We start from the raw sequence: 27938 nt of genomic DNA, 5'->3' as shown, positions 1-27938 counted from the left end.
CAAATGCAAAGAATGAATAATCCATCAAACTTTAAACGGTTATTTGAGCATTCATTCATTTTTCAAGCTCTTAATCACCCACTAAAACCGACCCAACGAGGAAGTTTTTGAAATATCCAGTCAACGGCACGTTAAATAAATTTTAAATTAAAACGTTTGCAAAAATGATACGAAAATCCTCATAAATCGATGGTGAAACTCAATTCTCGTAAGCAAAATAACTTCCTCCACTGATGCCCTCCATAAATAATAATTCAATCCGCTTCCATTCGCCGTAATTGTCCCACCGGCCATGAATCTGGCCGCCCCTGACGGTGACAAAATTATCACCCATCAAATGCCATTTTCCAGCTGGCGACAGTGCGTAGTTCCGCGGCCGGGGCAGCGCAGAAACAATAAAGCATTCAACAATTCGAAGACGAAACAAAAAGCTCACCTTTCAGTGCTCGTTTTTTTTCCCTCCCTGCTTTTTCGGGTCTTTCGTTGGTATAAACGCGGAAATTCAACACAGCAGTAGTAGGTACGTACGGGCGCCGCACTACGTTTTGTTTAGGTCGCAAAGTAGGCTCGCACGAGCTTGACGTAACAACGATAGTAAGCGCGCCTGCTTAGACGCAACTTGCCGTCCGCATCGCTACGCATCCTGCTGCATAAGAAAACAACCAAACAACGTACCAGGTGAAGCGATTGTTTAATAATTTCGATCCAGCTCGTTAGGTTTTCCATCGCGTTCAAGGTTTTTTTTTTCATCAAGGTTTTGGTTTGGAAAAGCCTTCGCTTGGGGTGTGCGAAATTACATACCGCCAAACGGATATAGGCATCTTCCGGGGCGTGTTTTGTTTTGTACGAGGCGGCTTCACACTTGGGCGGACTCGTACAGGTAGCCGATAGGTGGCCTGTGTCCTTCGTGGCAGTTCTTTTCTATCTCCGTTAGAGGGCGTAATACTAATCTTTTTCTTTATCTCTTATGTTTTGCAGATTTCTCGCCCCAATCAATGGCCAAACGGATCAACCCAGTTAAACTGATTTCATCGTGGACGTTACAGCTAGGCGATCGGGTTTGATCTCCGACAAACAAACAAAACACCCGAATATACACCCGTTGCAACAAAATATCATGCGCTTGTTTAAAGCGAAAAAACTGCTCGAAGGGCCGCAAGTGTTGGCTCGTGGTGGTGCTGTTTCACCTGCCGAGGCGACCAACAACGCCACCTATAATGACATTATCGTGCTGGCCAGCTCCGGAACACCCCAATCAGCCAAATTTGAGTCCGATCTACCCTCACTGGTGAGCGAAGAGGTGTCGACCGGGACAGAAGCACACACAGCGTCGGATGCACCTTCGGTACCGACCCTGAACGCATTTGCACCGCCCGACAACAATCAGCATCCTATCGATCTACCGACACCGATGGCACCGATACCGCACGCCGGTTCGACCGATAACGTGGTTTGCAGTATTAATAACGCTTCATCAGCCGAGTCATCTCACGTACGCAATCAAGGTGTTGAGGCTCTACTGATGCGGGAACACCTGCGACCGAGAACTCCACCGCCCGGTTCCCAGCTGGTTCATGGCCAACCGAACGCAACGATCGGCCGCAATGGAATTGGTAAGTGATGGTGATTGGTGATTGCTTTGGTGTAGTTCCTTTTTGGAGATAAACTTCCCCTGGCCGTTAACTCATACTCCATACCATGTTCCCAAATAACCCAATTTTAAAGGAAAAACTCGGTAAACCATAAATTTGACTGCAAAACGGGAAGAATTCGAGAATATCCAAAGGGAGAAGGATTCTTTCTGTTTGGGTAATTAAGTGAGATGTCTCTAGAACCGTTAGATTAGATGAATCAATATCGTCTTACATTTTTGGATATCGCTTCTTCAAACGCTAGGTTGAGGTTAATGTGAACATAAATTTCATGGTCAAATTATGATTCAAGAAACTGCTTTGAACTCTTTCAAAGCACCATTAAATAAGATTTATATTTTTGAGACCCTTATAATTAACTCCTTGGACCTTTATTCCAAGAGTCATTAATCTTCAAGTTTCAAGTCAAGTTCAAAACCTTCGTATATTTGACTTAGTTTAGTGCATTATGCATTAATCATAGTAGCTGTTTGTCTGGCTGTCACCAGTCTGATTGCTTATTGCTTATAATTTAGAAGCTTCAAAATTCGATTAGAGTAACTGTTAGGTTCATAATCTACACTTATTTATCATACCAAATTAGACTCTTTAGTGGAAAAAGACGATAATTTATTCACTCTCTTAAGTCCCTTCCATTTTTTTTCTCATTTATTTTTCATTTTCCTGGCAATAGGTCTAGTTGAGCACATGCTGGCGTTGTTTCATAATTTTCTTTTTGTTGAACAATTTATTCAACAGCTTTGGGTATTTTATATAAAGTCAATGCCAACCTTTATTTTTCTAGTTCTTTGTATCAGTGATAATCCCATTTTTAACTAGCCCCAGCAAATTTACTGCTTTGTTTCTCTTAATTTTAGTAAAGAATATTGTTAAGTTACCTAGTCACGAGACTTTAGACGCAATTTATTTGGCATCATTGAGACCATTGCAACCAAGTTTAAATCGTTTGCTCTCATCATAGACTATCTGAAATGTAATACAGCCAACACTCTGATTTAAACTTTATTCAGAAAAAAGCAATAAATAAATTATATGAATCCGTCATAAATAATACAGAAACGTTCCAAGAAAAATTCATCCTACAAACAGAGATTCAAACAATCGCATTTTTTTTATATTTATTCTAAGAACAATGCGCAATGATGTACTGCACCATTTTGCAATGTCCACCATAATACATGGGGTTCATGTTCCAACTAGCTATCGATCATGTCCAATTAAATTAAAAAAACGGCACTGAATTGCTTTAGCAATTTAATTATCATACTATTACCTGGAACCATATTACATCGCAACAAATTCGCTAGAATTAATCGTTCTTGCATCTATTCTGCAAATTAGTTGCAATCGGAATAATCGATCAAATCTAATAGATCTCGTAATCAATTTCATTTTGATAAAAATACACAAATAAATACAAACTGCTTGAATATCTGTATTCACCAGGCTAAATGTCCAATCGTGAAGACAACGATGCCCGACTGTAGCGGAGATTAATTAACTGAAACACGATTCGATAGATTGAGCCCAATCAATGTCCTAATAATGTTCACCAGCATCCATTTTTCCGACAATCTTACAACGTCTTCCGCCACCTTAAGTGCACTTTGTCTTGAGCCGGTACGAGATTACGTTGACCATTCCGTGCCCGACAAAAGCAACAGACAGATACAAGCCGTGTGCTAGTGTGTGTGTGGCACCTTAGCAAATATGTGTACAAATTAATCCGCAATCACATCGCAACGCCCACACGTCCGTCGGTTCCACGCGGACCGAAGCAAGCGCCCGGATTCCCGTGTACGTTCTAATTAAGGAACGATTATAGGCAGGCCTACGTTTTCTCGCCATTCCGCTCGGTGGGTGGTGATGGGCGAGACCATCCGAAGATGGTTAAGCAGCAGCCACTTCCAAGACACACCAATTATAGGGAAGGGTAAGCGAACCGAAACGGGTTGATGCTCCTGCGGGGTTTGGTCGTGCTTGGGTGAGGGTTTTTGGTTGATGCGGTTAAGAACCATCCCTGCCATACGAACCGTACGTTATCGGGCGCACCACCTGGTAGCGGTACTTTTAACGACGATGATGATACCGAGATCAATCTTATCCCATTGCCCATCGGCACTCGGCTGCCCCCGGGGGGTTCATATGTGTTCATACATTATATCACGCTGTCAGAATGATCATTCGCACGCATCCGTTTGCAGGTGGAAAAGCTAGGAGCCATTCAGATTAGGCGACCTACCGAGCGATTGGGTTGGGGTTGATTCATTCGTCTGATTACGTTCCATCCTGGTGCGCACGAATCATGGGTGCGGTGGAATAGGTTGCGTAAAGGTGGTGAAGATTTTGGCTGCTCTCTTGCGCTCTTGCAACAGCGTATCGGCCGTTATGCGAATGAAGAAAATCCAATTATTCGTACGGAGCCCGATAGCGAGGTGGACCTCCGAGACGGTGGGTTAGGTCCGATGGAGCTGGACGAAGCCTGTCAAAGGTAGTGTTGGTAGGTGTATCGTGTTGCTTCTTCCGGAAGGATGTTTATATTGTTCAAATCGTTTGAATAGAACGATATTGGAACGTATCAAGATGATGATTACAATTGATCTTCTTATAGTCGTGTAACGTTTCCATGCTAGCGATGTACACAGTTGTATTCAAAATAATAGCAATTATATCAAAAACTGATATTGTAAATCACAAGGACTTACGTCTTAAGGAAATTCGAATGGTAGTGGATCTCTGCTGGGTCATGCTGGCCAGCTACTGGCTTAAGAGACTTGTTGATTCTACATAGCTGGATAGTCAGTCCTCACTCCTGCGGAATTGTCCACACGGAATATGATACCGAATCACTCAAGATCTTCACAAATTTTTACTATGATCAAATGTTGGTTGGAAAATCTTGAGAGAAATTAACCTGTTCTTACTAGCGTTTATTTACTTCGTATAACCTTTAACTGGATAGTCAGTTCAACTTACGGAGAGACGGTTCAAAAAAGATAACCAGTCCTGCTGTGTGAGGTCACTACCACCTTGACTACCAGACCGTCCTTTACACACCTCTTTGATATAGATTTTTAAATAGTCTGGGATTTTTGAAGCATCCTATAGGATCCTTCGGTCTGTACACGGCTGAACCAGATATTGAATCCTACCCGAATCTCTCCTGGTCTGACTATAAAGCTACGGGTACGATCAAATCAAAGAAGTATGAAATATCTTGAGGTTGGACGACCTAAGAAGATAATAAAGTAGATAATATTTATCATCTTTCCTTGTATTAACTATGCCTTACTTATACATGTATAAATGTATAAATTATCAAATATGGATTTGTTCAGCATACGTTTAAGTTTTTGTTTTGCCTCACCTTCGATTACCAAATGAATTATGAAATGTTCGATCGTTAATTCATTAGGAAGCTAATGGATTTAATCCATCATTTAGCGAGTCTTTTTTTTTTTTTGGCTTGAGTCGTAAATTTTCCGACTGACTAAATTACCCACCACTGCCGACGACGTTGAAGTAGAAATTACATCAGCTAAACTGATGCTCGCCTGCCCCTATGATCGCTAATTCCCATCCCAAGTAACCCGAGGCCCACATCCAATACCAGGTGATTCATAACGTTGGGCATTAACGCATCCACGCACTTTAAGCCCACGATTAGGTACGATGGGTACGAACATTATGCAGTCATGTGCACACAACACAACAGCGACGCATCGAGCTAGGAAAATGGTCCGAAAAAGGGGAATGAAATCGAAAATCGAAATGCAAACACTTTTGCGGGGCCGATTTCTTGTGGTCAATTACGGAGACAGGGTGAAGAAAGAGAGAAACAGCCCGCAAGATGGAGCGATAAGTTCCTCCCGTTGTGGATGATTTATTTTCCACACATACACACAGCCATCAACACAGCCGCTGCATCACAAAAATCCGGATCGTCCTTTAATGCGCTCTACTTGGATGCACAATTTCCAATTCCGATTAGGCGGGTTGGACTGTGAAGTGAACAGAAACACCGCTCGTCACCATAAGCAGCACAAGTAGCATTATTATCGTCGTCATTATCATTATCATCATCATCATCATTATTATCGTCAGTCGTTCGATCGGAGTAGTAACGGAGATATGGTTCCCGATCAAGCGCACGGTCACTTTTCCTATCTTCTACCATGGCCTCCCTTTCACAAATTCATTGTTGATTTACGCTACACCAACGGGTCGTTGACGTCTTTTCCCTGCGCCGAGGGAGTCGGTCAGTCAGTCAGAAAATGGAAAACCACTCATTGACACCGCGCCGTACGCCCGTATTGTCTGTTCGGTCGGCTAAAAAAACACACATACAGACACAAGCTCGAATAGGATAATTTTCCAGCAAACCAACCTGTCACTCTCTCTTTCTATCCATCTGTTTTTCGTTTTCGATTTTCACCTTCGAAGCGCATCATGCAAAGAGCAAGATGGATGGAATCATTTGCAAACGAGGTGCAACCTGAACAAAGTGCTTTCCACCTGTTTCGGGCATTTCCACCGCAGAAAAGTGTTCCTGTGTGGGATAAAATTGAAAAATCGCACCCCACAAACGCACACCAATTCCAATTTGAACTTGGACTTGAAAGACACATGAAAATCGCTATCATTCGGCCCGTGGTATGGAAAGTATCATCGATACCGGCCACTTTCCATTTCTTTTCTTCCATCCATCCAACATCTATACGTCCAACAAACACCTTACGACGAATGGGTTGAAAACCGAAACCGGAACCAGTTGAGTAGAGATTTTGAAGCTTCGTTTGCTCCTCAAGTTTAATCATGAACATTTAATATTGTTAAGCTGGCACTAGTCTTAAGTAGCTGGATGGTACGTGTTATCGTCAAGTGTTGCTAATAGAATCAGTCGCTTTTTGTTTATTTCATTGCAGTCAATTTAAAGGGTTTAAAAATCTCCACCATTTTCCGTGAGATGAACGGCTCATTGGTGAATAATTATCTCTTACGAGGTATTGTTTTCCATCCTCTAAGTTTGATAGAAAACGATAAGCATTAATTCTACGATATGGATTAATTCTTTAAACTTCCAGAACTATTACAGTAGTGGTGGAATAATCTGTAAGTAAAATACTCGTCTAACTTGACTGTAGTAAAAGGGGTCTCGCCTAAGAAATTTCCTCCACTGTACAGATCTCCATCTAAGAGTCCCCGTATAACAAGAAATCTTGTCTTGGAAGAGCTCTGGTTGCCCAGCGATTTCGACTTCCAAAGGGCCTTGTTGTCTTTCTCTTTTTACTTGATTAGCTGCTTGTTTATGGCATCCATAATAGGCCATTGTTGTTGTCGTATTTCAACCACATTCCTGGATGCTTCAGATCAGATGAAATCAGATCTTGTCACTTTAGAAAATGGCGCCTATACCACTATAACGTCAAGAAGATCGTACTATAGAACCAAAGTAGCCGCCTGGGCGTGCGTTTCGAGCACAACTCATCGTGTTCCCTGCATTCGTTGCTCTCCACTCAATAGTACGCTTCAAAAGAGCACAAATAAAGTAAATATGGGAAGCATTTTTATGATTGCTAATAAAAATGCTCCCTCTAAAAGCTGAAACCACTTTACACAGCTCAATATAAACTAGCCAAACACTTTGCACCTGCAATCAACGAGTATATAATAAGCTCATGCTAAACCAGCACGTTTGCACAATCGCCGATACTATCGGCGTTCTCCATCTGCAAGCAAGAAATTCACACTCTGCTCATTCTACCGTACTTCCGAAGCAGCTTATGCAATTCCCTTTTTCCCCTGCCAATTCACCTTGTCACCATCTTGCCAACCACCCCACGATCGGCCTAGTAGAAGTAGTTTGGTTTTAACATTAAACCTCCCGTAGCTAAAATACTTGCCTTTCAGTAGAGTTACCATTCGTGCCTTTCCAATTTTCCATCGACATAACCCTGAACGATACACACAAACACACATGCCTAACACACCTGTCCCTTCAATGCACTTCACGCGCTCACATCGCTTCGTTTCACCCTTCTCCCGCACATCTGGTGTCTAGGTACGCTCGCAGGCTTTCGGATGGTTACCGCCGTACCGGCGATGGTTCTCGAGGACGATCCGCCCCTGAGGGCCACCAAGGAGAGCAAGAACGGTAAGTACGGAAGCGCCCGAAAACGATTGTGTGTGCCGCCCACTTCAAGGTCGATCCCATCCACCTGCTCAGCGCCCATCGGTGCATGCCCTGGGCCGTTTTCGAAATCAAATTCAGATCGACTCAGACGCTGCAACCGGTTTTAAGCCGAGATTGCGAGACGCGTCGTTGGAATGTTGGAACGCACACACACACACGGTCAGACTGTGCATGTGCATCTACAAAACGCTTCTGCCTTACAATGTTGCCCTCCCAAGCCGCTAGATTTCTAGCATACCAACATTGTCTAGTCCGGTTATTTTTATGCAACGACTCGCGGTTACCCTGGCATAGCGTGGGTCATCATATTTTAATCTCTCAAGCCACTTTTAAATTTCACAACGTAACCGGTGCCGGCAGGTCGGAAAGGATTCGGTTGATCGCTTCTTTCTTTTAACGGCTGGTAGTTAAAAGGTCAGATTGCAAGACTCGATCACATCAGATCGGTAAATGTTTCAGTTTTTGCTCCCCTTTTCCAGCTCGGCAAGTTTTGGTCAACTTAAATCAGACGTTAAGCTTGTTTTACACATCTCGCCAACCCCTTTAGCTATGTTAATGGGGCTATAAAACTGTGGTTTAGAGAGAGATATCATAGCGGATTAATCTGATTGATTTCAACCCCAGTTTTTTTTTTTTGTGCGTGTGTAAATGTGTAAACCTTTCTGAACCTCACACAGCTTCTATTTATGAAGCTGAAAACACTAAAAACCACATAATGGACACATTTGGGTCAAGTTCGTCGACGCATCAGACGGGCACGAGCCAATTTTATGGATGCATGCCTAATTTGCATGATAAAATCCCATTTCTGGGCATAAACGTATTTCCACGAACGCGATGTTCGATGTAATCGGCTTAATCGGGAGCAAAATAGGTAAATGAAAGCTAATTAACCCATTATGGGTGATACCTCGTTTTTGATGTCATGTCATCTTCCAGTGTCCCCAAGCGATCGATTTAAACAACGTGTTAGTGTCAATCAGCACACCGATGATTCTTGGAAATTGGATTTAAAATGTTGCTAAAGTTCCCAACATCTGTACGCTTGTCTAAAAGACTTTTTTTAGTCCCAAGCTTTCGTAAAACATTGCTTAAATTGAAGAACTTCGATTTCGACTTCAGAACCTTCATAAATTTATTACTCATAGGTACTTAAGGATGGAGCTAAGTATCGTATCCTTTTGCTATAAAACCTAAAGCTTTATAGCACATCGACAGTGCAATTAATTCATCTGTCGGTTGCAGTATTTTCCTATAAGCTCCATATGATACCAATTTAATCAAAACCCATTCCCCCCTTAGAAGAAACTTCCCTCCATCAACATCAGCAGCCCCCGTTGTTCACGTTAAACCGATAGAGGCGTTTCTGTTGTCAACAGTCTGCTAACCGGACGAATAAAAGCATATCCTAACCCCTGCCGGCCAGAAATGTGTCCGACCACAATCAAACACAAGTTAAAAATGATTTCCGATTACCCGAGATAGGCTAATGAAAATGATTCAACCGATGTGTTGTTGCACGGAGAAACCGATACAACCGTGCCAGGGCACTGTACCAGGAAGTGGGCACCCGTAAACATAAATGCCACATGCCTTATTGTCAACCCTTGCAGCTATGACGCTTGTGACAATATTTCCCAGATAGATGCAACCGTGCCACAAATCCCCAATCGCTACGCTCGTTGCATAACCATTGGCTTGCGCATTTGAGGCACCGAGCAAAACCACATCGAGAACTCTCGATCTCATCTTAAGAACCTTCTGGACCGTACCTTCGACATTTACATACGGCCAGCAGCACCGGCAGCACAAAGGCACTCTCGAAATGGTGAGATGAAATACACCACACAGACACACGAAACGGACACAGCATGCTATCGATCGCCAACAAGAACACCAGATGCACTTCTGCCGCCTTGTGTCATCCTTTGCCGGGTCGGGAAAAACAAGGAAGTGTGTGGGCTTTCGTGTGTAAAATTATACAATCAAACTTAATGAAATCATGATCGAACTCTAGCAGGACACGGAGAGGAAGTTTTTTTTTTGTTCAATTAAACCAAACTCGGATATCCACTTTCGACGGATGGACCTGTCAATTGTTGGGTACTCAACAGAACAGCCGTTACTGTCCATCAAACACTGTTAGACCCATTTCCCTTAATCATCGATAATATCTGATGGCCGCTGTTGTTCTTACGTCAGAAGAGCTTTTTCCGGGAAGTCGATGTGTGTGTGTGTGTGTCAAAACTGACCATATCGAATGGCAAAATAGACCACATTCTACTGCACTGTGGTGTTCTGGAACGTGTAATCGTTCGGAAATATGTACAAAATTGCCTATACTTTCAGTCTTCTACTTCACACAAGGCACTACATTAAATAAACCCAAACAAATTGACATTTTATACTGATTATTACGATAATTATGCTATAAACTTTCTACAATAGAATTTTATAAAAATTGTTCATAAATGATTGCTCAATAATTCAAAAAGTTTTTAAAATTTTTGTCACATTATTCTGATAGCACTCATAAACATATAATTGTAACACAGGGAGTTTTTATTTTTGCAGTTTTGCTTAAAATTGTTGATGCCGTTAACAGATGCCGTTCTCTGAATATTGTGGTAGTTTTTGTTTTTTATCTATAGTATGGACCTTAAACTTATGGACCACTTAAACGACCCGCTGAGCAAAGTATCGATACATTTGATATTATTTTAAAATACAGTTCTTTTTTTCTATTCCTAATCCACCCACAATGGAAACACGAGCACCCACGCAAAACGAAAGGTAGCAAATTACCTGTTTGTTGTCGGTGTTTAAATTTAGAACCTTTATTTAATTACATGAATCCGTCAGGTGAAAGGGGATAAAGCATGCCTGCAAATACCAGCTAAAGCTTAAGCCAGTCAGGCTGATTCTAGCTAAGAGTGGGTTGAACAATTCACTTCACCCTACAAACACAACTTTGACATCATCAACTTCTAGCTAATTTGTACATCTTTGCGATACGACGCAACGACAGAGAGAGAGAGAGAATAAATAGTATGATCATGAGCTTAGAAAATGCAGAAACCTTCAGAGCATTACGACCCACGTGTGGTTGGCATTTTCAAAGCTTTACCCCATACTGCCAATTAAAACTAGCCCACCTTCTCCGGCTCACTGTTAGCTGTTGACCTTCGCACGAGAGCTGGCGTAAAGTTGACTTTTTTTTTTGCAACGGCGCTCCCGAACATCCCACGGACACAATCATACACATGCGAGAGCATTGCTTGTTGTGGATAGATCGAGCGTGAAGCCCATTTAACGTCTTAATTACTTAGCCCAAACCTCCATCCCCAAATGAGCGTTCCAACGAGCTGATTGATTGGTTCGTTTGCGGGCGTCAAATGATTTGCATCACCGATATGGCGATTGGAATGCCGATCGAGTGATGGCAATTTTTGGTCACCATCTTCCGGGCTCGGACTGCCAAATGTCAAGTGAAGTGGTGGTGTGTCCTCGTTTCCTCGAGCGTAGGCCTAAGTACACATCCGGATCGAGTAAGCCTCGCCGCAGTGTGTGGTTCAGCTTCATACTTTTTTTTAGGGATTTTTTCAAAACTAACTTCAACTTGTCTTCCGCAAATATAAACCGCGATTACCGCGACTGAGGTTCGCAATAGAAGAGATAACCTCCTACGCGCCTGCCCCCAAATCATACATCATGGTCCAACGTGACGTGAAAGAATATTCCTGCACGACCACGACGACGACGACGACCGTACACATTGCACAAGGCGATACTCTAAACTAGGAAAAGCCACTCTCACTTGTCCGCGCTGAGTTGTGCTACGCGCGAAACAGCGTACGAAAACACAAACACCCCCTAAAACAACCATTCCACAACCATTCGGGCAAACATAGCAACATCGAGCATAAGGTCTGCCCACGGAAATGATCACGGATCGATGTTGCACGGTACACCCTCGGCTAGCCTCGACCTCGACAGCCAACCGCCACCGGCGTGTGCATGAAAATGAAAGTAATAACAGCTATTTTGTAATACTGTTACTTTCGATTTTCCGATCCCGGCGCTACGAAAATTCGTGTGTGTGATCGTTGGCTGTATGCATCTAACGTGAGCGAGGTACGATCGGCGAGAAGATCTTGTGAGCTTCCTCCGGACGGAAGGTGTGAAGTACTTTCTCCCCAACAAAAGTTTGAAGAACCTGCAAGGGCTTGTGGTTATTATGCAATGCAGCAGCAGCGAGGGCGTGAAACTCTTGGGAATAGATTGGGATAATTTATGGTTTTATGAAGTCAGGGGTGAACCTTTTTCCCCACTACACCGAGAACGATTGGGATGCATTTTCCCACCAGGAGAAATTTGCTGGAATGAGGAAGCGTAGAAAGGTGCTGTGGATAGCAATTAGAGGCTTACTTTATCTTGTGAAATGTTAAACGTTACTATTTCGGAGAGTTTTTTTTAAATATTGAAGCAAAATTACAACATTTAGTCGCTTTTTCATGATTTTGCGTTGCAAAAAAAGCTAAGAATAATTTCAAATGCACAGAATTTTAACACAATGCATCAAATTTCCTGAGGAGGACATTTTTCTGAGAAAGATTTCATTTCGAAAAGTTTGGAAAACCCGAAAGACATGAATGAAAAGCTGAAAAATGTTTAATATTGCGTTTCAGTTTACTAAGAAGCTACAACTACAACAGACAACAGAGCATCCTGGTCATGGCACCAATAAACTATTTCAATAGCAAACTTTCGTTTGAATTTTATCCTCCAAAGAGACATCAAAGTTTGAAGTGGTACGTTTTAGATTAATTTCACGAAAAATGATAACCCATTTACTACAACAACGAACCAAACAGTAGTGAACAATCACTGAAGTGAAATCGGATATCCCATCCCGCCAGTGCAAATGTAAATAAATCCATAAAAAAAAAACATGTTTAAACAATCCCATCGCACCCGGAAGGGATTTGTTTGTGATAATGAAGAGCTGGCAATGGGAAAAAAACACGGACACCATCCAAAAGACATCCCCATTGACACTAGCTCTTTAATCTTTAATAAAATATTCAAACACAACATTCAGCAGCAGCAAATGGTGGAAAATGGCACCAGACCGATGAAAAAGACACCATCCGTTTAACACCACCTCGGGGTGAAAGTAAAACGATTATTATGTTTTTGTGATACCTCGTGCGACAGGGGGAGCGGGTTGACTTGTTTTCCAATTTCCCTACCCTCCCTTATCCCTCACCCCTTGCTTCGTTTGTCCGCTCATCTCGGTACAGTGCGGTACTGTTCAATTGTTGCTAAATATGACGACTAAACAAACATAAACAGCTCCAGGGAAACATCAACAGTGCGTATCGAATGTCCATTATTGTTTGCGAACGGCCATAACACGCCCTCCAGCGTTGTTGCACCGTGCACTGGATGGGATTCCGATGGCGTCACGCTGGTGTACAACATGCACAGAAAACGTCAAAGATGAAATATTATTTTCCACCCAATCGAACCGCTGCTGCATGTCTGCTCGGCTTTAGCTTTTTTTTCTGCTGTCCTGCTGTCCCAACCCGTAATGGTTACGATATGCGCTCGGATGCATCCTGCGCTGGATTGCATTCCCATCCAATATACCGGACTAATCAGCATAATCCTATCAATGGTTCAACTAGTTTTGTTATTTTTCGCATCTCATCTCATCAGTCCTTTCTTCCCCTCACTCCCTTCGAGCTTTTTTTCGGAAGGAAAGCTTTCTAATCACTGACTTATAGCTGGGCCGGGATATCGGGTTTGCCCGATTGCACAACAACGGTTGTTGATGGTACGGGAAAGTTAGAGCTGGTAGAAATAGAGCCGGCTTTTCACCGGCTGTCTACCGGGTACGGGGGCTAGCTCAGGCATGCCAATCTTTTAATAATTGACCGCATCACTGAACAATCTGTATAGTCTCAAATCAAGCAATGATTAGGCCTTTCACCAGTGATGCCTTTGTGAAGCTGTGGGTACGTGTGGCTATGTGAGGCTTCTAATTGGGCCTTCCAGGGTGCGTGTGTGTATGCTTTTTTCTTGCCTTCCGATGGACGTTCCTAACCGGTTGGTTCATTTGCAGATGTGTAGCAAATATAATTACACCTTGCCGGTAGTAGTCACCATCATCAGCAACATCATCCTGCACATCACACCAGCAACAATCGCACATGCTGTACAATATTTTTTCGCATGAACGCATTTAGCATCGCTTCATTTAAATGGGTTTGAATCAATTTTAAAATGATTTGCTTCAAAATGAGCCTTTTTGTTTTAGGTATATTTCAGCATTTCATTGATATTCAGAATCGTGCTTGATATTTTGAATTGTTTATGGATTTATACTAAAGATTAAGTAATTTTGCTTACATGGCAAGCGTAATAAAGGAGGTGAAATGGTGGCAACAACCAGCAGACAATTTTTGGTTTTATTGAGCATTGAAACGTTTGGAAATGTGTTTCAACAGTTAGCTAAAGCTCCGAGTGAAGAACTCGTAAAAAAAATAAGGTACTTCTCGATCGCCTTATTTTACTTTTTGGCTTAACTACCAACTAGGTCACGCCGGCCATCAAAAGGCTTACTAAACTTGCTGATACTGTGTAGTTGATGAGTCAGTCCACACTATGGGGGGATGGTCCCGATGTGATTAGAATACCGGTCCTGTCGTGTGAAGACCACTGCCGCTGCCGCCTACACCACTGGACCGCCCTTGCCACTTCTCGATCACATCTCGATGTTACATCTCATAGCTTTACACAGCGCCTGCTGCTAAGAGATCAAAAATCGGTTTCAAATGATCGTAAAGCTTATGAGGTATACACATATAACATTGCAAAAATTGTTGCTAACGCCTTCTGTGTCTGAGCAATAATATTTGAGAGGATTGTTGCAGTGGCTGAGCTTGAACAGGACTCTCTTCATTGTGACAAGAGATCAATAGAGAGGATTAATCGACTTAAAAGCAATGTTCTATGAAACACTTGAGCTTTGTACATTGAGGTTCAGGTTAAAAACAAACCACTCCAATTGCTATTCCAAGTAGTGAAAATAATTAGATGTAAATATTCATACAAATAATCCTCCACAAGTAGAGCAATATTAGACCCTCATTGCATGAGCTAAACCACCGTTCGGATGCTTTCCGTGCATTCACTGGGTCTGCTTTTGGTGCACTTTCTTGCTGATTAGCTCGAGATGCATTCACCACCTTGCCCTACTCTCGCCCGGCACACGCCTCCCATACCACATGATTGCATTTCAATAATTTCACTTTTCTCCCGACAACTAAATACGACAACGACTGCTACAAAACCGGCCGACCACACCATTAGATACACGCATGAGTGCACCAATGCAACCGTAGGTTGGACCTGTGCCCCACGTTTCGATGCACTTGCACCATTGCTTTAGCTTACAACAGACACACACACACACACACATATACTCACTCACTCTCGCATACCATACTCCCACCCAGCACTATCTCGTCTGGGTGAGCAAAAAAGGGAAAACGGAAAACCGTACCCGTGCTGGGCGGTTTTGGTCGACTTTGGAGGCCGATTTCCATATCGAACATGCCGTTTGTTGAAGAACTTGATTAACATTCCAAAACCACAACATTACGGCAAAAATAGCACCCCGCTCTCTATCTCTTTCTCACTCTCTCGCACTCGGTTGGTTTGCTTAGACACCGCGTGGACATGGCCCGATGGTCAGTCCGGTTTCTTTCGGTCGGTTAAGCGGAACTTTCGCATCGGTTTCGGAACGAGCCGTGCGCGCAAACGGCAATCCAATCCGATTCGATTCCATCCCCGTACGCGGCCCAGAGTCCAGTCGGTGCCCACACTCCGTACTGAATGGGATTTCCCACCTGACGGTAGGTTTTTCGGTCGACGTGTGTGACAAAGACGCGCTCCAAGATTCGATACGTGAGAAACGAATGCTAATCGTCTGTGCAACGAAAGTGTTTCCGCCGGGAAGAACGCACGTCCGGCTGGGACACTTCCCTTGCTAAACAGTGCGCTTCCGGTGGGCTGATAGTGTAGTGAAGCAACGGGGCACAATCCGATTAAGGCCTACCTCCGGGGAGCAAGTGTACGCTCATCTCGATACAGGCAAAACAACCTCCGGCGAGCTCCAATGTCTAAATTGGCCGGGGAATTGTGTGTCCACACCCGGGGAAATGTACGCAGTTGAGCAGTGGTTCACGTGGAAAAGGTTCGTAGTGCATGTAGTGTGTGTATGTGCGGCAGTGAGCAGTGTGTCGCCGAAGGTCGTACGATACATGATCCAATAGCGAAGCAAACTTCTGATGAGTCTCCTTGGTGCCAACCAGAGCGCCAACCAATTATCGCCCCTAAATATCCGATCCAATTAGTGCGACGATTCCGATGCCCATCGGCGTCGACGTACGAGGTCAAGTTTCCAAAAAGCGTTTAATACCATTTGTAGCAACCGCCATCTCGCCCCCCCACGGCTTAAGTTCGCGTGAACTTTGCACAGAACCAAGTCGCGTGCGTGCCGCGAATGCGAGCAGGATAAGATTAATGCAGCCATCGGGGCGGCCAACGCACAGAGGGCAGGATTTATAAGCCTGTGGTGTGGAGTGTTGGACGTGCCCATCCCTAATGGCACGTACGGTGTGCTGTCTGTCTAGCGGTATTTGTGGCGGCGTGAGAGACAGGGAGAACTTCGTGACAAACCTGTCCAAAAAGTGGTCAAAAAAGATAGTGACTTACGGATTATGACGGTAAAGTCCGCGAGCTTGGTAGCTCACTGGTAGACGAGAGGGAAGGGTGGGAGGGAATTGGAGAGGCAAGAAGAAGAATGTAAACATTACAGACACTCGGATTTAGACGTTGATAAATGTGCCAGAATGTCAAAAGTGGAATGGACCTTTTCGGCTTGTTTTTTAAGTGCAATTGCTAGTTTCCAAATATTTACGCAGAGCAAACACAGAGCAGGGAAGAATTTGTAAAAGCATTAAGCAAAACATTTTATTTTATTTTGAATTGTTATGTGCTTTGTTCAAACGTGTTCGTCTGATCAAGCTGTAAAGATCGCTTATTTCCTTATAGGATTTGTTAGGAACAATTATTACAAATATCAAGACTTTATTGATAGCAGATACTCTAGCTAGCATGTAACAGTTTTTCTGAAGAAAATTAATAAGAACCGTGTTTGGTTCTGGCATTTGAAAAAGGTCAAAGAGTAGCTTCTATAACTAGGAGGCTCCAAGCAAAATTGATGAAGGGCTTCCCCTTTAAATACCCGAGAACCTATGACCAAATAGCTGCTTACAGGAAGATTTCCTTATTCTATAAACCCTCAAGATCCGAAGCATCTGCTAAGCTTGCTTGTACTGTGATCGGTCAATGGTTGTCAGCTTTATAAAAGCAGAGTCCTGGGTCCAGCAGGCTAACAATACTTTATGTAAGACTACTCGCCCCGCATGATCCTTTGGAACTGTCACAATTAACATCTGCAGTAGTTCACGATTAGAACGAAGATGTAAACTGGGGGAATGAAGATGTAAAGTAGGGAAGTAAGTAGAAGCTCAAATTTAGCTTATAGCCGTCTTTTTCTTCTGCTTGGAGGAGATCTTGGCGTATCTGTTTTGGGGTATATCTACAAGACAATATATAAGAAATGTCTGATATTCTTAGTGCCTTTATAGGCCTATATTGAGGATAAAGCCCTTATGGACAAGTTTAATGCTCATAGATACAGATTTGAGAATTCTCCTGAATAGAAAGAAGTCTTAAAATCATGATGAAGAACCGCTCCAGCTCACGCAAACTTCAAACTTCATTCAACATACAGAACAAACAAACAAACAAACAAGTCATTATTCGACGATTATACACCATGGCATTCTACGTACACAAGTGTTAATTACATTACGACCAAACCGTTTGCAATTTTTCGTTCACAAACATTTTATCCACATTTTACTGTTCGCTTACCATCAACAAACTGCTCCATTCATTAGAACATGCCTCTGGGGTGCATTTTTTTCCTGTATCAAGGCAAATAAGCTCATCCATCCTAACGCTCCCGATACCTGTAGGACGCTTGCAGAAGATGCATTCCATGCCGCAGTGCAATTAATTAACCTCCGCTCTCTGCTGCTGCTGCTACTGCTGCCCTAACTCATTTGCACCACTCGTCGTGGCTCGTGCTAGCAGCATTTAAAATGATTCCGCATCGACACATCGCTTTGAAAACGTAATATGCGCCCCGTGAGAGCTCGCTACTACCGTAGCACCCGGTCCCGGACCTCACAGGGGGCACTTCAGCATCAAACATTCCGGAAAACACATCAATTAGCCGCATCAAAAGAAAGCATCCGGCTCGACAAGCAAGCACGAGTGCAGTCTACCGTTTAACGCACCCGGCCCGGGAAAGCGCCGAAGATGCTTGTCCACGGGTTCTCCACCTCACTCGAGAGAGGGAGAGGGCACATTTGTTGGAAGCCCCAGAAAACAACACAATTCCCTGTCTAATTGCTCCGCGATCGGGTCTGCACACGGCCCCCTTCAACTCATCCACTCATCCCGAGCCTATCGGAGTATCGCAATAATGGCCAGACCGCTGCGTATGTAGCGAAACAATTCGCTTCCTAATTATCAATTAAACTACTACCATTTGGGCGGCCATTACACGCCACTATTAGCTTCGGGCTACCGTGGATATCGTGCTGTTGATGTGTTGTTGGCGATCACTGGGGATGCTCTCATCTAATGGTGACAAAACAGTGCCATCTAGCGGGTTTTCCCCTGCACATTCCAGCATCCAAGCAGACAAAAGTCAACTGGAGGCTGTGTATGAGCGTGGTACACACCGCATTAGAGCAACTCGTCCATGGTGAATCGGATCTGTTCCAGACCATTAGCTTTAGCTGTTTTCGCTCTTCCAATGGTGGCAAGTGACCGTTGTTGTCTGGTAGACCGTTTTTTTTGTGCGTTATTTACGTCAGTGATGATGGAGAGATGCGATAGGAACTATTACGATCAACATAAGCGCTCGATAGCTCTGGACCTAGCTTACATGTACATCAAAAAGAACTATCCTGACGGAGGGTTGTTTAAGGGAGGGCGCTATCTAGGCACTATGGGATGAGGTCGTATTGGATTTAATATTTAATGCAAATTATTTTAAACCCAAATAGATATTGCAACGACTCTAAACATTGACATTGGAAATGGTTTAGGGTAAGCCATCGTTTTTCAAAAAATATTCCTAACCGCTATTATGTTCAATTCAGCCCCACCGTGCCAGAGCTCACTATGTCATGTAGAAAAAACAAACCCCCCAAAAAAAGGGTCCCACTCGGTACGATACGAGTAAAAAGCTAATGAACCGTACCGAATGTTCAACCCCGTCCAGGGAAAACTAGAACCCACCCCCGAATGTAACAAAGACACTAATGTCTGAATGCCTGGAAGCTGGAACTAGACAGACACAAACACGTGTGTGGGATGGAGAAGTTATGCCACAGCATGGTGTACGAATTTCCGATGCACCTTCCAGCCTTCGGCGTGGGCGATGCTGTCCACACGCTGATCCCTCCCCCTGCTATACCACTGTGACGTGTGACTGGGTGCATCGGGAATAACAAAAACAGCGGACATCAGACATCGGGACCGGAAAAGGTTAGATCCGGTTCTGTCTGTCTCTGTTTTGTTTCTAGCTCGCCACTTTACCACGCATCAAATATTCTCGCTGGAAGGCTAGTTGTTGTTTGGTTCGTTTTTGTTTTGGTGTGTGTGTGTGTGTATCTGCCCATTTCCACCCTCCACACTCTAGTGCGGCCGAGGGAGCTTTCGTCAGCAGTTTCCGGTTTTTAGCCTCTGTTACACAGACCGTTTTTGGACGAGCGTTATTTGGAGTGGTTTAATTTTTCTCTCTTTTTTTTGTCTGCACTCAAAGGAAGGAGTGTTTTTTTTGTGATGTACAATTCGATCCGGTTCGTGGTCACCGCGAGTGTGCTGAAGCGGCAAGCGAGGCAACATCAGCCTCAAAAACATGGACGCCACTTTTTCCACTTTGAAACAACAGCACATTCCATCGCTTTTCGATCGCTGCCGGTCGATAACGTGCCGCCCCGGGTTCACCTTAATTTGAACCTAGCACTAATAATAACAGAAGCATCAGCTTAAACTAAAAAAAAAAAAACGCAATCGAGTGCTGACAGGTTCGGCCGTGTTTTGCGTAGTCGCATCCGCTAACATTGATGAAGTGCGCGTAAACATTGCAGCGCCAAGGGGTGAACTCGTTTTCTCACCGGCTATGGAAAATGTGCCCTTCGCACTGTGGCACATGGAAATGTACTTTTTCTTTGGCTAGACGGACGCTTTTGTTCTCGAGGTATTTGTTGTTGGATTGTTGCAACTCGAAACCCTTCAAAAGGATTGAAGTTTAATAGAAATTCATTCTACGGACGCTTAACAAAAACGATTGATTGCAATTGCAAAATTTAATACTACGGAGGAGTCTTATTGGCACTCAGAATTTTTGGGTAAATTATATCAAATTTCATATCATTCTTATAATGATGATCAATGTTCTGATAATTTTCTATATTAGCTGATCATCCAGATGATCACGTCATCAACATTATCGTCTAGTTAATTATTAGAAGTTCTTTGTTAAACGACCAATTCCTCATCATTCTTCGACAACTATATAAATCAGTAACAATCAGATCATTAATTGTATCCGTACGATCACACTCATCTTTACATTTTCCTATGTAAAATTCATTAGAGTGACCTACTCTACATTCTACATATTAGGCTTCCAATAAATTGCTTTTTATTTATAAGCCATTTCACAACTCTTTCTAAAACTCTTTCCAACACGTGCCTTCGACATCACGCTCGACATAGGTACTGAAAGGCTTGCAATCGTCCTCCGATTACGGGCTATTAAAGATGATAGCGTCCTATTAAATGCTTCACAAAACAGATTAAGGTGAAACAAATAGGTCTCCCGTCCAGTCTCATTCGTTACTGGCCAGGGTTGCATTTTTTTTTCTCTCTCTCTCTCTCCACCCAAGTAAATCCACTCAACTCATCGATCGAGGCATCCAACTCTGCCAACAACAGTCCCATTCCCGGTGTGATGAATCCGGTCTGGCCACATTTTACCCATTGGCGACCTAAATCATAATTAAACCCAGCATCTCCAATAAAATCAATCGCCTAATTGCACTTAACTAACGTGCTGCACGTTTCTGCTTCCCAATAAAGTCCCTCCACCGAGTGGATCCGTGTGGACAACGACGGCAATCCATCCGTGCCTAGCCATAAATCGAACCCGACCGACCAAACCACACGGAAATAATTATTCTATTCTTGGTAATCAGCCCTCGAAAACCGGTCCCGTGATATCGATCGGGGAATCGCACACGGCGGGACTCCAGCGCCTATGAAACCGGGAGCCTTTTGGTCAACCTCAGCACTGGACGCAGCAGCGATCAGATAGAGATCTTTCACAGATTTTACTTTCCGTGTATGCTGCTGCTGCTGCTGCTGCTCGGTGCGTGATACTATTTTGACAGGATCATTAACCTTGTGTGAGCCGTTACGCATCGTGCTCAAGAAAATGCGTGGTCAGCAGCAGCTATCAAGAGCAGGGTTTGAAATTTGTCATCCGATATCTGGCTGAACGTAGCCCACGTTCTAGCACGGCACAGTGGAATGGCCTGGAATGATTTATTGGAACGCATCGCGTTCCCTGGGCACAGGTTCGCCGAGCGATCTATATAAGGAGACGTGATGCCTAACGGTGCTCTCGGTTGCATGCCAAAGCTTCTGCGATTCAAAGCGATCCAGTTAATATAAGTGTGTGTGTGTGTGTGTGTGTCAACTATACTAAACGGGAGCAAGATCTAGCTCCTTATTGATCAAGTTGCAACTATTAAGGTGTAATAGGTGAGACATAATGGGTACAATACTTGATTTACCGAAGTGGTCAACTACATCAACCGGTAAGGTTCTCTTACCAAGAATACACAATGAACAGTTACGTTTGAAAAACCGGCTTTAATAGCCAAAACTTGGATATTGGGCAACTGTAACGTTCATGAGTTTTTGTTTACGATACGAAGACTCAAATTTGATTTAGAGATAATATTCAAATGATTCACCGGGGATGGCTCGGTGGTGTAGGCGACAGCGGCGCCGATCTTCAAACGGCAGGACCGGGGTTCAAATCCCATCCGGACCGTCAACCCGTAGCGATGTCTGACTAACCAACTACGTGGTATCGGCAGTATAGAAAGCCATTTCAATGGCCGGCATTACCTTAGAGGTCATTACGCCAAGAAGAAGAAGAAGAAGAAGAAGAAGATTCAAATGAATGTCCAGAGATAAAAACAGCGGAGACTATTTGACATTCCTATCTGAAATCCTTGAATGAGGCCTCAACTTACAAAGGTATTAGTACTTTATCCAATTGCGATTTTCATGGAGGCTCCATGAAGGCCCAGAAAGCTCTGCTTCCTTGGAGACCTCATCACCGAGAATTATTCGAGAAAATTTTTAAGCTGTAGTCAACCTTTTCAGCTATCCTTATGATAAAAGAAATTGTCGAAATTATACTATCAAACCTTATAAAATGCTTTACGCTCGATCAGTAAAATAGTTTAATTAACACGCTTCATTTCCGTTCCTGTAATGAAGAATTCAATTTCCTGTCCAACGAACAATTCACCCACCAAAAAAAAACCTTCCAATGGCGCACCGGCATACAAAGAGAACAAAATTTATGTCCTTGATGCCATTCCTTACCCTCTTGCTCCCAATTTATCTCAAGTTACTTTGCGACGAACGCTTTTGCCAATATTCTTTCCGGCACACACTGCTACAGTTACAGCTGCGATTTCTTATTGGAACCACATAATCAAGTACCTTCGTTTGGTCCCGTGGCTCCACATGGTGTGTGCAGTATGTTTTCATTGTTGCATGAGTGCTCAATTTACTTTGCCTCCCTCTATTGCCAGGCCACGGGGTGAACGAAATACGATCGAGCAGAAAATAAAATAAAAGCGAAACATTTTTCCGCATGTCTGCGCGCATTAGGAACTCGACACCTTACAATGCACGGCCGTGCGGTGATGGTATCGGCATCGTCTCAGGCGCGATGCAGTTCTACCCTTTTCCTGTCTCGCCCTCTTTTTTTCCCCCTACATCGGCACTGCAGATGCCTTTTCTTTTGCTCAGCCTGCTCCAGTGTGTCGTCATCTCGAATATCCCAACATCACCAACCCAAACCGGCAGCCGGCCGGTAGAAGCAGTCTGCCAAATGGCGCCCCGGGAATATAGGGTTACACATACAAGCCGATTCCATCTGCATGCGCCAATAATCTTCCCGATCATTAAATGCATCATTCCGCCCTTTATCCACCGGTTCAAGGTTCTCCACTGTACAGCATCCGGATGATGCAGCAAGCTTGCGAGGAGCGCAGGACGTCTTTGTGTGGCCGTGTGCAGCAAACAATATCTTTACCGTAGGGAGAATCCCGACGCTTTTTGCGTTATTTACAGTCCGCCCTCTCGCGTGGAGCTGCATCCGTGGTGGTTCACAGGCAACGAAACGGTGCAGAACTTTAAATCACAAATCGACAAATGATTGCCCTGGAGGGGCCGACTCGGATAAAGCACTCTGCCGACTGTGCCGGGCGTTGTGGACCCCGGACACAATAGAGCTTTTATCTCGTCTCGCCCTCCGGAAAGAGGAGAGAGAGATCGATTTGAAAAAATAACGCGAACCCATCGCTCTTTGTGAAGCTTTTACAATGTTATTATTCGGCATAAAGGGATCGCTGGAATGTCTGGTGTGCCGTATGCAAAACGCATCGTTGAAGCAAAACGCTATTGTTGTGTTGCTTCCTTTTTTTTCATTCCAACAGTTGTATTGTTAATTTATTTTTAAACATCCAAAATTGGGAAAAAATCCAATCGTGCTGTGGAAGTTCAAAAGCGTGACGGCCTTTTACCAAATTTAAAATATTGCACTTATTGGAGATTAAGTATGCGTATCGATTGAATTTTTTTCTGGGGAAATTAATAAAAGAAGTTGCTGTACGATGCTGAAAGCATGGGTAATTGCGTGAGACGAGGGTCTCTTACCCAGTCAGCATTGCACTACAAATCAATTACTACTTCATCCACTTACCTGTACTCTCTTGTTTATCCTGCATCGTTACAGTGTTCACATGGGGCCGCAAAATGGGCAAAAAGTTCGATCTTCTTCGTCGCGGGAGCGATGCACACAAGCTAGCCGGACCGGGTAGTGTCGCACTCGTCTCAGTAGCACCCCCAGTAGTGCCACCGACATCCACGTCTACGACATCAATGTCTTCCATCAGTACGGCAGCGTCCATCTCTTCCTCATCGGAACCGTGCATCAGTTCGATCTGCGGTGACCAGGAAAGAAAAGGAAAGTCCACAACCCCTCTGAAAGCATACCAAAGTCAGCGTACCACCAACGGGCACGATCCACTGGTGAAGCTCAACTCGGAACGATCGTCCGGGACGTTCCGGAACTTTTTCTACCGTATGGGATCTACCGGTATGCTTAACCACAAGTCAAACCACTATCAGAAGCAGCAGTTCTTGCAGCAACAGCAACAGCAGCAACAGAATCACCAACCACAACAGCAATCGCATCAACTTCTGCAGCATATGTCTCTCGCCCAAACACAAGCGGACCTAAGCAAAATGGATCATCAGCAGATGCTTTATCGCAGTAGCTCCACCAGTCAGCTGAACACCTCTTCTTACGTCAAGTGTGACGATCCTACCGACGGTATCAATCTAGCCAATGGGCACACAAAACCATCCGTCGGTAGTTCGTCCTCATCATCGCAACTTCATCTGACGGGTTTGCGAGACGAACGTTCGAACGGAAGTGGAGCTGGGGCTGGATCTAGCCAAGCAACGGGCAACACTGGAGCGTCCTGTACAACCGCCACCAAATCATCCAGCTGTGACGATATTGCACGCGTCAGCCAGCAGTCAAGCCCTGCGGAGGGTTCTCTCTCAAAGAAGAATCACTTCCCGTATGCATTCCTGCGCTCGAAGCTTTCTGTGCTTCCGGAAGAGAATGGCGGTTCGGTTATTAACTACAGCCGTATCAAGGAGAATCTTCTACGTACGGGTAATCGCGGCTCGATCGTTAGTCTTCGGTCAGATCTCGATAGTGTGTCCATTACCGACTCGCAGCTTAACATCTCCGGTGAGAGTGGCAGTGATGTCTTCCTGCCGTCTGCAACCGACAGTAAGTCGATCGGAACGAGTAGCGATGTTGGAATTATGTCGCGTAACAACTCCATCAAAACACTAACCGATACGGAGCATAGCTTTGTGCTGAACTATCAGCGGCTGAGCAGTTGTTTGAGCAGCAACGAATCGGGTTACGATAGTGATGGACGCCATGCAGAGGATAAGATCGATGATGCTAGCAATGCATCACTAAACAGCAGTGTGAGTTCCTCTCATCAGCAACATCATTATCAGCACCAGCAACAACTCTCAGGAGGCCTTTCGACGTCCTTCAACGGTGGTGATGCGTATGTGGACGCGATCCGAACGAAGGACCAATCGTACGTCTTCGGTAGTCGGAGGCGTCTATCGTCGTCTTCGTCGTCGATCGTGTCCGGTGTTGGACCGGGCGGAGGATTTGACTGTGGCACGATACGTCGACGGTTCCGGCAGATCAAGTTGGTCAAGCAACAGGGAGACGAAACGATCGGCATTGAGCTGACACCGCAAACTATCGGGCTGGATGAGGGCGAGTGTGAGACGCGCTATCTGGTCACCGAGATCGATCCAGAAGGGATTGCTTACAAGTGAGTATTGACTGTATGATTGGGATAATTCCTGTTACCACTACAGAACCTCCAGTACTCTTTGGGATATTATTTTATAATGAGTAGCTTATTTTAAAAACCTCAAAAATCCATTCTCTATGCGATGATATATCAAACACGTTTCGCATTAAGTCAAAGTGAGCGTAGTTTCTCCCCACTTACCATATATTGCACCCCCCAAAAGTATGATCCTCACGAATATGGTTGGTCGGAACGTGATCTCCATACTAATATTGTAAATGGCAAACAATCCATTATATCACCACTAAAGCTCATTACGCATTCTCTCGTTTCTGTCTTTTATCTCCTCCTCCGAAGGGACGGCCGATTGCGCATCGGCGACGAGATTGTGAACGTAAACGGGCATCATTTACGTGGCCTGCAGTCTCCCAGCACTGTGCACCGTATCCTATCGACATTTGTCAACAATGTCGTAGATCTTGTCATTGCACATGACGAGTTAACTACGTTCAACTCTGACGCCAATCGAAAGATTAAGATCGATTCCCGGCCGATCGGTGGATCCACCCCATCCTCATCCGGTGCGATCTCGATCACCTCCTCCGACGGATCGTCGGCGTCCTCGTCATCCTCGTCCTCACCGACGGCCCGCGCATCCAAGTCGTCCGTAACGGCGGTCGGTGGTGGTGGTGGCGCTGGTGGACAACCCGCCAAACCATTCCCACTCACACCGATCTACGCACCGTCCGATTATGTGCCGGTGTACGCGAACCGCATCTCGATCTCGAACACGATTTGCGACGATGAAAAGTGGCAAATGATTAGCAAGCAGCGGTGTGAAGCGTTGGCCAAGAACGGGTACTCCCAGATACTCGGCTCCAAACGTCTGATCAAGGACAGTGATGAGGAGATGGTTCAGCATAGTGGACCGAATCAATCGAAACACGTGATCGATTCGAACGAAACCGGACTCTACTCACTCTATCGGCCAGTTTCACACGGTAGCATCAATCAATCGATACGCCATCTTACGAGCAGTGGAGAGACGAATGGTTCCCGTGCCTCCATTGCCGAACCAGGACATCCAACCGTGCTGGTGCAGGTGATCTCGGACACGATTCGTCGAAACGTGCCGATCGGTTCCTCGCGCCAAACACCACTCGAAGGCTACCGAGGATCAAAGGTACCGAAAAGTGAAGAAGACATCCCGCGATCTGTACAGCGAATCCGATTAAAATCGAATGATGGTGATTTGGATAGTAAAACGGAAGGAAATGCTGCTCCGTTGCAGCGTTCCAAAACGGAGAACAATATTAGCGATACGCGTGAGGAGTTGAATTGCTCACTGGATGGTACAAAGTTTGAAGCCGGCGTACGGATACTGATCAACGAGGAGGGATCGTCTTACATCGAGGGTAAATACGGTATTTGGATTTCATCGGTAGGGACTTCTCTAAAGTGACTGTGCTTTCCATTTCCCCTTCTTAAGGAATACACAAGTGTACCTATCTTACTGTCACCTTCTACAAGGGTACGGGAATGAAATCGCTTGGATTTAGCATCGTTGGTGGACGTGACTCTCCGCGGGGTAACATGGGTATCTACGTGAAGACCGTTTTTCCCAGTGGACAGGCTGCGCTCGACGGAACGTTAATGGCGGGTAAGTTATCGGACAAAGAAATCTCATCAAGCGAGCTTTCCTAATACAAGAATCAAACCCAAATACGCACACAGGAGATGAAATTCTATCTATCAACGACGTCGCCGTGCAGGGTATGAGCCACTGCGAAACGATAGCACTGTTCAAGAACGTCAAAGAAGGACCGGTTGTTCTGAAGCTGACCCGAAGAAGGTAACAAATTCCATTCGTGCATTTAGAATACAAAAAAGTATAACCTTTCCTCCTCTTTCTCCAGATATCACCGGGCAAAGTCAGTGGATAATCTACCGAACTGAGAGTGCGCGAGCGCGCTAACCACCAGAGCGATTTCAAACGTATAGCCCCACAAAACTCCCGACTATTATTATTTATTCCACCCACGGACACGTTTTAATTCTAGTCACCTGTTCTTGTTATAGTGCTTCTTTCGGTGTGGACCGTGCTGCCGGACACAAAACGCATGGCGTTTTTTTACTATTTCTTTACAAGAAAGTAATAAGCGACCTATCTTTAAGATTTCAGCTACAGAGCAAACCAGAAAGCAAATA

The 27938-nt window shown here is 44.4% G+C and overlaps 1 protein-coding gene across 1 annotated transcript; it reads left to right on the top strand.

Annotated features, from left to right (window-relative positions):
• The first annotated feature begins 1114 nt into the window (after positions 1 to 1114).
• Positions 1115 to 27702, top strand: LOC126567809 (serine-rich adhesin for platelets). Its single transcript, XM_050224110.1, has 7 exons — positions 1115 to 1613; positions 7714 to 7806; positions 24107 to 25748; positions 26088 to 27145; positions 27220 to 27390; positions 27465 to 27582; positions 27647 to 27702. Exons 1-7 carry the CDS (start codon positions 1118 to 1120, stop codon positions 27684 to 27686), a joined length of 3618 nt encoding a protein of 1205 aa, XP_050080067.1. The 5' UTR covers positions 1115 to 1117; the 3' UTR covers positions 27687 to 27702.
• The last annotated feature ends 236 nt before the right edge of the window (positions 27703 to 27938 follow it).

Source organism: Anopheles maculipalpis, chromosome 2RL (assembly GCF_943734695.1).
Source record: "Anopheles maculipalpis chromosome 2RL, idAnoMacuDA_375_x, whole genome shotgun sequence".
NCBI lineage: Eukaryota > Metazoa > Arthropoda > Insecta > Diptera > Culicidae > Anopheles > Anopheles maculipalpis.
The sequence above is the reverse complement of the archived record's forward strand: the minus strand, read 5'-3'. Positions and strand labels throughout refer to the sequence as shown.